The 13255-nt window shown below is 37.2% G+C and overlaps 1 protein-coding gene across 9 annotated transcripts in view; it reads right to left on the bottom strand.

The window, feature by feature from the left end:
• The window catches only part of RYR3 (ryanodine receptor 3), a 991818-nt gene that overhangs the window by 347076 nt on the left and 631487 nt on the right, over nt 1-13255 (bottom strand). For all 9 annotated transcript variants that reach the window (XM_056545312.1, XM_056545313.1, XM_056545314.1 and 6 more), the window contains 2 exons: nt 3766-3896; nt 3184-3504 (listed from right to left, as the gene is read on the bottom strand). In XM_056545312.1, coding sequence (XP_056401287.1) covers nt 3184-3504; nt 3766-3896 — 452 coding nt within the window. The remainder of the gene's footprint in view (nt 1-3183; nt 3505-3765; nt 3897-13255) is intronic.

Here is a 13255-nt window from a genome sequence, read left to right as displayed (position 1 = left end):
TTTAGCTGGTTGTCTAGGTGTCCACTGAAGGGATAAGGCTTTTAATTAGACTAAACATCATTGAGATAGCTTGCAACAAAGTATTGTATATGAATGTAATGTATAGATAAAGAAATAAAGGTGTTTTTCCTACACAGTGCCTTGGACAACATTAACTCTTAACTCTCATTTTATTTGTACCGGAAACAGCTTCTACTCTGCTCTGCTAACAGCATTTAGAGATATCCTTTAGCAGTAACATGAACATGGGAAACAAAGGACTGGATGGGACTCACTGGCATATTCTGTGACCTTTATAGAGGTCAATATGCAGAGAAGGGAGTGGCTGTGGCTATTACCTACTGTGAATGGCCTGATCCCATATTATCAATATTCTTGTGTCACCTTTCATTGTTATCCTGTCTGTGATGATACTGGTGAGGAAACTGATGAAAAGTCTTCTCTACAAAGCATGAAATGTCAGCCTATTGTTAGGCTTAGTTACCAGAATGAAAACAGCAAGATTTGTATGAGCATTCAGCAAATAGATATTCCTCCCACACCCACCATACACATGCACCGTGGATTTGGTTAAGCAAGAGGAGGCTTATCTTTCTTGAGAACAAAGGATCATGCTTGTCAAAATTGAACATTTCTGATCCTTTTTTGTCCACTAAGAGCTATCGAATGTACAGCAGTCCATCACCTAATGTAAGATGGTTATCCAGTCCCACGGAAAATGGTGGGTTTGGCTGACATTAGTCTAAACTGTATGTTCTCCTTCGAAGGAATGTGCCACCATGTTTTTGCTGTCCTGTCTGAGGTGCAATGACAGACACCTTGTCTCAGGTCCTGGACCAGATACAATTTTTTTTGTAAGGTAGTATATAGGATAGACTACAGTATATTACATAAACTTGAAAAATATAAAAGTTGAAAATGCAAATGAGTATAAGAATAAAAATACACTTAAAAATAAGCATGGTATTTAGTTAATACATATTATCTCAGGTATGAGCTATTTCAAACATTTAGCAAGTTCAAGATACTCAAAGTATGCAAAACAGACTTTGCTGTGTATCCAGTTTGTTAAATTAGCATCTATATAATAAAGTAAAGAACATTCTCATTAGGAGTAGTTGCTAATGTTTGAAGTTTGCAGCATCTGGCTGTATATTTAATGAATATCGTTAATGTGTTGATACATATATAACTTAATTATTTAACCCCCTAAGGATTCAGCGTTTTTCCATTTTTGCACTTTCATTTTTCCTCCTTACCTTTAAAAAATCATAACCCTTTTAATTTTGCACCTAAAAATCCATATGATGGCTTATTTTTTTGCGCCACCAATTCTACTTTGTAATGACATCAGTCATTTTACCCAAAATCAACGGCGAAATGGAAAAAAAAATAATTGTGCGACAAAATTGAAGAAAAAAACGTCATTTGGTAACTTTTTCGGTAAAAATGACACCTTATCTTTATTCTGTAGGTCCATACGATTAAAATGATACCCTACTTATATAGGTTTGATTTTGTCGTACTTCTGGAAAAAATTATAAATACATGCATAAAAATTATAAATACACGCATAAAAATCTTCTGACCCTATAACTTTTTATTTTTCCGTCTATGGGATGATATGAGGGCTCAATTTTTGCGCCATGATCCGAAGTTTATATCGGTACCATTTTTGTATTGATCAGACTTTTTGATCGCTTTTTATTCATTTTTTCATGATATAAAAAGTGACCAAAAATACACTATTTTGGACTTTGGAATTTTTTTGCGTGCACACCATTGAACGTGTGGTTTAATTAATTGTATATTTTTATAATTTGGACATTTCCACACGCGGCGATAGCACGTGTTTTTTTTATTTACACCGTTTTTTTGTGGGAAAAGGGGGGTAATTCAAACTTTTATTCACATTTTTTTGCAGTGTTATAGCCCCATCTAGTGGCTATAAAACTGCATGCCCTGATCTCTTACATTGATCAATAGTTTCTCATAGGAAACCATTGATCAATGATTCTGACGCTTGACTGCTCATGCCTGGATCTCAGGCACTGAGCTGTCATTCGGCGATCGGACACCAGGAGGCAGGTAGGGGGACCCTTCTCGTGTCTTACAGCTTTTCGGGATGCCACGATTTCGCCGCGGCGATCCCAAACAGCCCCCTGAGCTAACCGGCAACGTTTTACTTTCACTTTTACTTTACTTTCAACTTTTAACATGGTGTCTAAAGGGTTAATTGTGCGTGGCCCTGCGTTAATGAACGGGAGTAGACTCAGGACGTACAGGGACACCCTGAGTCCTTGAGGGGTTAACCAGCCTTGATAACAGTGCACACAATACATAGTCTTTTCTATTTTTGTTTTTAATGCAGTATTTTTCCTAATATCACTGTTTATTTGCTGTGGACTATAGAGGGCACGCACACTTTGTAGTCCATGATAATTATGACATACTGCACCAGCAGGACATGGGTATCGCAGAGCGTGCACATGTTCTGTAGTCCACAGCTAATGAACAGTGATTTTAGCAAAAATGAAAAACTGTCCCAGTGCTTGCATCAGGGCCTTTGTCATTATTTTACATAGCCCTCCAGATAGGGCAGCATCAGGTGACAGATGCCTTTTAGGTCAGATCTCTACTATGTTATTAGTTGTAATTAAACTTTAATATACTATGCTGCCAGACCACAGGAGCTTTCAGCTCGAACTAGTAGTTTTTGTAACAGGAGTTCTGTGAGACCAAATATTATGTATAATATATACATTTTTATTTTGTGTTTTCTGTTTTGTACTTTTTGTTTTCTGTTTTGTGTTTTCCTCCTTTTGTACTTTTTGTAACTGACAAATTCTTAATAAAAACAGAGTATGCATCAAATGAAAAACATGCAATATAGATAGGACTGAGTTTAAAAAAAAAACTATAAAAATATCCTACATTGTAACCAGGATAACAAGTTCATAACTTTGTATAAAAATAAAATAAAGAAGGATAGTGTAGTGTTCTGTGCCTTCTTTTCCAGGTTAATGTTTCTTATGTAAAAAGGAAAATATCTGTCAATGGCAGGATAAATGTCAAGATGATTTAGCACATAATTTCTTTCATACTATGTAAGAATGAGTGTCTGGGCAACAAAGTAAGATACACAATGTTTAGAGATGTAGAGAACATCCCATAGAGGATTACCTGCAATTCTCTTCATCCATGAAGCTTCATCTATTCCCAGATTGTTGTTAATAATTTTTAGGATGTTGCCCAAGATGACACTTAGATGTTCTGAAGTCACTTGAGTACAGCACGGCCTGGCATTTTCTGGAACATTTTCTGTTCCCCTCTCCCACCAGTAGGAGAGATAGTTGCATAACATTGGAAGCACAACTTCAATAACATGGGGCATCTCAGTATACCTGGCTCCAGACTCAGCCAGATCATTGATTTCTTTCATCAAACCTTCCAAATGAGGCATTTCTGGACACATCTCTTCCACGGAATCTGGCATACCTAGAACTGAAATTCAAAAATCACAATTAAAATCGCCATAAACTCTTTGATGTGTTTACAGCGATTTATCAAAATCTGTGTAGAGAAAAAAGTGGTGTAGTTGCCCATAGCAACCAATCGGATTGCTTCTTTCATGTTTAAGAGGCCTTTTTAAGGCCGAAAGAAGCAATCTGATTGGTCGCTGTGAGTCACTGAATCACTCTTCCTCTACATAGATATGGATAAGCCCCCAATATATCATATACACAACATGGGTAGAGGACTTACTGGCTCTCTCTCTGGGTGATTTGGTGTTAAAAACCGAGAGAGGGTTGTTGTGGTTTAGTGATGGTTCAAGGAAAGCTACAGGTATGGCTCCAGCCAGTGCTGCCAAACATTCTCCCAAGGCTGGTCTCTGCCTGTAAAGTTAAAGTGCAGTTGTTTCAATGGACACAATCAGACTGACTTATAGAGCAAGAGAGCGAAGACACTTATAGCAATGCATTTATACAAAACACTTATGTATAACCACTGACAGAAATGATAGTTATCACCACTGTAAGGTTATGGGGACATGGTGCATTTTTACCTAGCTTTCATGGATACAAATTAGTCTCTACAAAGAGATAATCAATGTCTGTCAAACAAAATTGCCATATACCCAAAATATAAAACTGAACTTTTATTTTAAATATTAATTAAGACATAAGTTATGGAATATTGTGATTTATAAATACCATCTCTCTAATAAAGTTGCTGATAGAGAATGCTTATATATGTAAACAAATGTTGTCCACCCACAGAGCATTACATTTGCCATATATTAGCTTGTTGGCAGAATTATTTATGCATGATGATTGGGCTAGCCAGTAAAATTCATAAAGGCCAAAAGTACTTATGAGTGCCCTATGTATGGCATATGAACCATGAACGTAGTTTTTGAACGTATTTTGAAATCACAATATTCCACATTTTGTGTTGGTTCTTAATTAATACTTAAAAACAAGTAATGTTTTATATTTTGCGCACTAAGGAATTGTGGTATCATTAACCTTCTCTTGGTTAATTATTGTACATAAATGGATATAGTACCCTCCTACTCTGGGTCAGTATAGTTACATAGATAGCAAAATTAGTTGTTTCAAAGCAAAACACTAACAGCAAGTGACAAGTGGCTTATTCTGGCTTATGCAGAATGCATGCATAAAAAATTTTGAGATGCAATTCATAGTGTGAAATTTGAAAATAAGGCTGTGCACAGTCTTTTTTTTTATAGCTAATTTTGGTGTGTGATACTATTGTATGTGAGGACACAACCTTTAAGGATGTTCACCCAGCTTCATATAAACACACAAATCCCACATATGACACAGCCTGTAAAACAGTGTTTAATGTTGTGTCCCCTCAAAATAATTCAACACAAAGCAATTTATGTCTAAACCTTGGCAACAAATGTAAGTACACCCCTAAGTGGAAGTGTCCAAATTGGGCCCAAAGTGTCAATATTTTTGTGGCCACCATTAGTTTTCAGCACTGCGTCTTGGAGGTGTGTGGAGCTGCGGCACAGGCTCCAAAGTGAGGGGATAATGCTTTGCTTCAGTATGTCACAGTGCATGTTGGTATTCATAGTTCCCTCAATGACCTGTAGTTCCCCAGTGATAGCAGCACTCATACAGGCCTAGACCATGACACTCCCACCACTGTGCTTGACTGTAAGTAAGACACTCTTGTCTTTGTACTCCACACCTGGTTGCAAACACACAAGATTGACACCATCTGAACCAAATAAGTTTATCTTGATCTCATTGGACCACAGGACATAATTCCTGTAATCCATGTCCTTAGTCTGCTTGTCTTTAGCAAACTATTTGTAGGCTTTCTGGTGCTTCACCTTTAAAAGAGGATTTCTTCTGGAATAACAGCCATGCAGATGAATTTGATGTGTGGCGTATAGTCTTAGCACTGACATGCTGACCCCCTACCTTTTTAACCACTTAAGGACTCAGGGCATACCTGTACACCCTGAGTCCGCTCCTATAACACGCTTTCTATAACACGCATTATAGCAGGTCGGGCCCGGCCTCTAACAACGGCCAAGACCCATGGCTAATAGCGCACAGCACTGATCACGGTTAACCCTTCAAAGTTGATCGCTGTGTCTAAAGTAAAAGTAAACCAGTCCCTGCCAGCTCAGTTGGCTGTTCGGGAACGCCATGGCAAAATTGCAGCGTCCCCAATAGCTGGAACACACAAGGAGGGCCCCTACCAGCCTCCTGCGTGTCCGATCGCCGAATGACTGCTCAGTGCCTGAGATTCAGGCATGAGCAGTGAAGTGGGAGAATCATTAATCAATGTTAGCCTATGGGATAACAATGATCAATGTAAAAGATCAGTGTGTGCAGTGTTATAGCCCCCTACGGGAGCTATAACATTGTAAATAATAAAGTGAAAAAAAAAGTTAATAAAGATCATGTAACCCCTTCCCTAATAAAAGTTTGAATCATAATTGTGTAAAAAAAACAAAAAACATAACTGTGTAACTAAAAATAAACATATGTGGTATTGCCGCATGCGGAAATGTATAGAAATTATAGAAATATATCATTAATTAAACCGCACGGTCAATGGCGTATGTGCAAAAAAATTCAAAAGTCCAAAATAGCGTATTTTATGTCACTTTCTATGTTATGAAAAAATGGATAAAAAGCGATCAAAAAGTCTGATCAATACAAAAATGGTACCTCTAAAAACTTCAAATCATGGTGCAAAAGATGAGCCCTCATATTGCCCTGTATGCGAAAAAATAAAACGTTATAGGGGTCAGAAGATAACAATTTTAAACTTATTAATTTTTGTGCATGTAGTTATGATTTTTCCAGAAGTACAACAAAATCAAACCTATATAAGTAGGGTATCATTTTAATCATATGGACCTACAAAATAAAAAGAATGTGTCATTTTTTTCTGAAAAATGTACTGCGTAGAAACGTTAAAATATTTCATTTTTTCTTCAATTTTGTTGCACAATGATTTTTTTCCCCATTTCGCTGTAGATTTTTGGGAAAATGACTGATGCCATTACAAAGTAGAATTGGTGGCGCAAAAATAAGCCATCATATGGAATTTTTTAGGTGGAAAAGTGAAAGAGTTATGATTTTTAAAAGGTAAGGAGGAAAAACGAAAATGCAAAAACTGAAAAACGCTGAGTCCTTAAGGGGTTAACCTCTGCAGCAATGCTGCACTCATAAGTCTATTGTCAAAGACAACTTCTGGATATGAGGTTGAACACGTGCACTTAAATTGGTATTCCAGGATTTTTTTTTTTTTATTTGACTATGCTACAGGGGCTGTGAAGTAAGTGTATTTCATAATATAGTGTCTGTACCTGTGTGTGACGGTTTTCTCACAATTTTTCTGTGATTTTCACTTCAGCATTTATTTTTACCAGCATACAAAATGACTGTTGTCTCAGATTTTTCCCAGCTTGCAAAGTGGCCAAGACCTGACTCACTAATCAGTGAGCCTGTCTGCTTCAATGGGTGGAGGGATCAATCTGCAACTAATGCAACAACTGGAGGCACCCTGATTGAAAACCACACTGATTTGAATGGATGTAGCTCATTTATGTTTCAATGGGTGGGGTGGCTGATGTGTGGGAGGGATGAAGATGGAATTGTGGGATTTGTAGTCAAAAAAAGAAAAGTCAAACAGGAAATACTAGTTCACAAACAGCTAGCCACAGTGTTATGGTAATCTCACAACTTATTCATTTAGCCCCAAGACAAGTGCAGATCCTTCCTAAGCATGTTCATTACTGTCTGCCAGGTACGTACTAAAATCACCTTATGCTGGATAACCCCTTTAACTTCTTTGGTTGACCACAACAAGTCCTGTTCTCAGTGGAACCTGTCCTCAGAAACCATTGAATGGTCCTGCCCACCATGCTGTAGCTCAGTTTTAGGGTCTTGGCAATCTTCTTATAGCCATCTTTATGTAGATCAACAATTATTTTTTTCAGATCCTGAGAGAGTTCTTTACCATGAGGTGAGGTTGAACTTCCAGTGACCAGTATTAGGCCTAATTTGGACATTTCCACTTAGGGTTGTACTCATTTCTTTTTATTTTTTTTTTGTAAAGTCTAGACATTAATGGCTGTATGATGAGTTATTCTGAGGGGACATAACATTAAACACTATTATATAGGCTGTGTCATTTCTTCAGTGTTGTCAGATTGTCACACAAAAATACGTAATAAAATATTTGCCAAATTGTAAATATTACTCACTAATGTGAGATACTGTATAACTCTTATGGCATATTGTTAGCCCCTTTATAATGTATTGGAGTCACACTGTGTCAGATATGAGGTATGGATTATCTCTGATACGTCGCTGGCTGCAGTCCAGCAACAACTTAGCCTAGTGATATGTTGTTTACAACTCAAACACACATAGCGACCTCTTTAATTATCATCTTTAATATTATGAAAACAAAGTAAAAAATAGGACTAAATGTTGGTACTGCCAATATATAACAAGCCTTTTCACAGAATAATGTTGATGACTGCAGTCCAGCAACAACTAGATCATAGTGATATGTTGTTTACAACTCAAACAACTCATTAACCATAAAAAGGCTTGAAATTTAAGTGAATACATATTTTAAATGAGCGGCCACTGCTCAAGGGATAGGACCAAATATTCTCCTTTTCCCAATCCTTATTAGCTTGTTATTATGGTATCACACATGGCACTGTCATCCCTTTTCTTAATTACTATAGTGTATGTAAAATTGTTGTGGTATCTTCTCCAGTTTCATTGCTGCATTTTCAGTTTTCCTACAGAAAGTACACAAGACAACACTATATTTTTTTGCCAGTAATAACATTAGCAGAACTGCATCAGTGTAATGTTACAGTAAGATGTGACATTGTGCCAAAGACTTATTGTTTTATTAAAATGTCATTAATGTCTAAATGTAGCTGATAAATTAACTGAATATAAATAACACTGGCATGTTCTGGATAGTATTTCATTATAATTGTTGCCTCACTACTAAAATCTTTCTTTTGGGACATAAGCAAATGGGTCACTGTAAATATTAAGAAAATGTAAGTATATTCAACACACATAAACATCCACAGTTAAACCTTCTTTGTTTAGGTCAATAAAAAAAAAAAAAAAAGCTCCAGGAGCAAAATTGGTCCCAACACATATTTAACCTCTAACATGGGTCCTTTTTCATGGCTATAACTATTCACATTCATTTGACTTGGTTTTACTGGAACATATAGTTTGATTAACTAAGTAAATGAAAAATTCTCACAGTCCAACAAGCATCCTAAAAAGGAAAAAAACGAGAAAAAAAAACATGCGAATGGTGTCTTGTGCAATGCTGTTGGTACAACAGAGGTCCAACCAAGTGTTTGGGTAGGGCCCCATATGGTTAGGCTCTCACTTTTGTGACAGAAATAACTGACTACATGTTCCAGTTTTCACCCCAGAGCAACCATAAAATCACTACCCATCTCACAATTCAACAGAGTAAGACGTATTGTCTCTGACAGCAATATGCAACAACAGCGTCTAGATTAAATGTCTGACAAGTTTAGGAAGAGAGGATATCCCCCTCATGTCCTTAAGGAATGTCGTAATCCATCAAGACGCCCTAATCGTGGATCTAATCAGAATAGGATTCCTTTCGTTCACACCTTTCATCCCTTTGCATGCAAGGTACACAGCGTTATTAGAAAGCATTGGCCCTTACTTCATGAAGCTTATCCAAATGTAAGAGAGTTCAATTAACCTTTTCTCCCCTGCTTTAAAAGACGTAAAAACGTTAGGGATAGTTTAATAAGGGCTGATATTGGATCCTCAAAACGTTCTTACTAACTTACACTGACCAATCCTAAAAATGGTACCTTCCCCTGTTTGCACTGTGTCCAGTGTAACAGTGTGACTAAGGGCGACAAAATTTATCATCCACACACTGGTAAGACATATCTAATTAAAAACTTTTTCACATGTGACTCATCCTATGTCGTATACGATATTAAATGCCCTGTGGACTAGGTTATATTGGCGAAACCACCCAACACATTAGGGATAGAATTTCCCAACATAAATCTACCATCCGAAGAAATAACACCTTACTTCCAATTCCCTACCATTTCCAACAAGCCAATCATAACATTGCAGAACTCCGGCTCCAGGTACTTGAGCAAGTACCTCGACCCAGGAGAGGCGGAGACAGAAGGAAGCTATTAAAGAGAAGGGAGGCTTACTGGATTCATACGTTGCAAACCCTTGAACCTAGAGGTCTTAATAGAGAATATGAGATTACACAGTTTACATGATGTCATGCCTTTAACTTATGTTCTAAGTTCCATTTCAGGCCCCCTGATCTGCTGCGGAGAATAATTCGGTTTTTCATTACTGGATCTTTTAACTTGATTTAACTTGGTATATACTCCTACCTCTGTTTTTCCTATCCTTTCATTCCCTCCCCCTTATTTCCCCTGTTTCCCTCCCTATTTCATTTTATTTTGGGTTTTTCTTCTTTTTTCCTTTTTTTCTTTTTCTACATATTTGTCATCCCTTTTTGTTCTCACTGACTTCATATCTACTATTTTGATATACTGTATTCCTTTCTGTGGACACGCCTTATATACACCATACATTGTAAGACTATATATTCCTTCTTTGGCCATTCACCTTAAATATTGTTCATGATCACCACTCTGACTACATCTTTCCTAGACCATATTCTTGTAATTATGGTAGTTCACCTGATGTTTTACATAGTATGTCAGTAGTGATATTCTCCATTTCATTTATATATGTTCTACCCATTATTTGCCTTAGCGTGTCATCTCACATCCCTACACATTAATTAGTAGTTTTCATTAGTATTAGTATTTAATTAGTAGCCTCATTAGAAGCTTTCTACGACTACAGTTGTACCTCTCCTTACCAATGCCATGGCTTTAGGCCGATTTATGCCTTCCTTACACTCCGCAGCGATCCTGGTGAGTCCTGGCTATTATCCCGATTAGCATGTTGGCGATTTTACTTTGATTTATCTCATAGACCAACTGCATATCTTTATTTACCTATGTGATCTACCTATGGAATTGATGTAGCCTCCTTGATGTGATGTGTTTGTCTTGTTTCACCAATTCTCTCCACTGTTACTGGGCTAACTATTGTAGACACGCCCTTACCATTATATCACATTTAGGTTCCATTGTCATATACCATACAATATCATATATCACCTATATTGTGTATGTGCACTTATCTACCATTGGCAATACTGTCTCCCTTTTGTAATATATACAATCTAGGTCTTCGGTAGTGATTATTGTAATAGGTTAGATGCTTCAGACCAACATATTTAGTCCTACATAGATTGTACCCGATTGTATTTGACATAGGAATGTATCTATATTAGCCCATGGGTATTTAATACCTCACTCAAATTCCTTTATCATTTTTTTGATGTTACAGTTAGCCACTTCTATCCTAAGCTATACTGAATAATTTGATATATCTATTACTGATCATATTGTATATTTTTATGTCACAGTATTTGTTTTCATTACGTATTTCCTTATCTTAAGACACAGATAATTTTGATTCATTTTATTTTTTCTCTTGCATCACCCTCTGTGTTATGCACTACATTTAATGTATATTTGTCTCATCATTTGTAGATCTGATGAAGGTCAATGTTATGACCGAAACGTTATTTTGAAATTTGGATTGCTTATGAAATAAACCTTACACCATTCGCATAACTCTGAGTGCCGAGTTTTTCTACATTATTAGACTCTCACTTTACACATTTGTCACCCACATATGAGGGTAATGGTCAAGGAGTGGGCTGATGAGCTGAAACTATGCTGCCCAGGAGATTTTAAAATACATGGCCCATCACAGTATGAGAAACAGGGAAAGTATGTTGGTGCTGCCACTCAGTTCTCCAAGAAGAATTGGACACTTCTCCAGCATGAGCATGAAACTCATATTCAATGTGATGAAGAAGGAGAAACCCATGAAATGCATCACTGACTTGCATGCAATCTATCTGCAATAATACCCATTGGAGACGTTTCTGATGTTTTTTTGTAGAACTGAATAGCAGCATTGATATAGACCCTTTTCTCTTTTCCCTACTTATAACTTGCATCTTCACCAAAGTAGTTACACATCTCTTGTTCTTAGAATTATTCATGTTCTCCTAGTTTGCAGAATATTTCCCTTGAAATATTTGAGAGTTTGTGCTCCATAGCAAGTCTGCCTACCTTAAATGTGTATTGATCAACCTTTAAGGGGTTGCCCCCTCTCGGGGATAAGCCCTTACTAGATACCCTCCCCTAAAAATCAACTTTTATTGAATTTGTATAAAATCTCATAACCCCTTCACACGTTTTAAAATTATCAGCAATGCAGTACTGTGCTTCAGAGGGGGTATTATTTTGACCCCCTACTGTGTCCGGTATCACTGGAGCTATGGTACTTGATTATTGTATATGATTGGTGTGCTGTTGTGTCTGCATCACCTAACCATAAACTACCAGTCCTCTTATGATTCAACCTGCCGCTGGTTAAAACTCATTCAGAACCTCCCCGACGTTTCGCGGAAGAATCCGCTTTGTCAAGGGTTGCGAGGCTACAGTAGCTTCAGTAGCCTCGCAACCCTTGACAAAGCGGATTCTTCCGCGAAACGTCGGGGAGGTTCTGAATGAGTTTTAACCAGCGGCAGGTTGAATCATAAGAGGACTGGTAGTTTATGGTTAGGTGATGCAGACACAACAGCACACCAATCATATACAATAATCAAGTACCATAGCTCCAGTGATACCGGACACAGTAGGGGGTCAAAATAATACCCCCTCTGAAGCACAGTACTGCATTGCTGATAATTTTAAAACGTGTGAAGGGGTTATGAGATTTTATACAAATTCAATAAAAGTTGATTTTTAGGGGAGGGTATCTAGTAAGGGCTTATCCCCGAGAGGGGGCAACCCCTTAAAGGTTGATCAATACACAATTACCCTGAGACCCTCAGGGACTTCTTCTTGTTTGTTTTTCACATTACCTTAAATGTGGGCAGGAATCTGCAACAAGAATCATAAATTATTAGAGTTTTTAGTCACCCAGTTACCCATCTGTCTTCATGTCTATACGGATTATATCCTGTTAGTGGCTCTCTACCTCATTTACCCTTTCTCCATGGTGGTAAGTCATGTATATGTAGCATATGTTGCTCTTACACCTATTTTATCAAGACCCTGTGCCTACTCAGATAAGTACATAAGGTAAAGTCACCAAAACACAGATGTAGGAATGGCTCTAGGCAGGAACAGTCTTGTGGGCAAACAATGGTAAAACAGGAATATCTTAGATAACAAAAATCTAAATGTGTTAGACTACTCCTAGTGCACCATAGGGTCCATAATGCTTTAATAATTGGAAATATGCTTTGATAAGCTGAAGCAACAGATAATGTGCATGTTAAAATTGTAATATATTCCGATGCAATAAATGATGAGACCATCCTCTTGTTATACCAGTTGACATCTTAATTGATTAAACAGTAGATAGCAGTGCTTATTGTTAACTTATTCCATCAGCTGCTCTGAAGTAAAATCTTTGATTTTTTCTGTGTTTCTTGAATGATATAGAGATAGAGAACCCAATTAATCAGCTTGCGGTATTTATTTATGCTATGTTCCTGCTGGTTTTCTTCCCTGTTGCCTGAGTTAAGCTGCTGG

Source organism: Hyla sarda, chromosome 11 (genome assembly GCF_029499605.1).
Source record: "Hyla sarda isolate aHylSar1 chromosome 11, aHylSar1.hap1, whole genome shotgun sequence".
In the NCBI taxonomy this organism is placed as follows: Eukaryota; Metazoa; Chordata; class Amphibia; order Anura; family Hylidae; genus Hyla; species Hyla sarda.
This window is presented reverse-complemented; position numbering and strand designations above follow the sequence as displayed.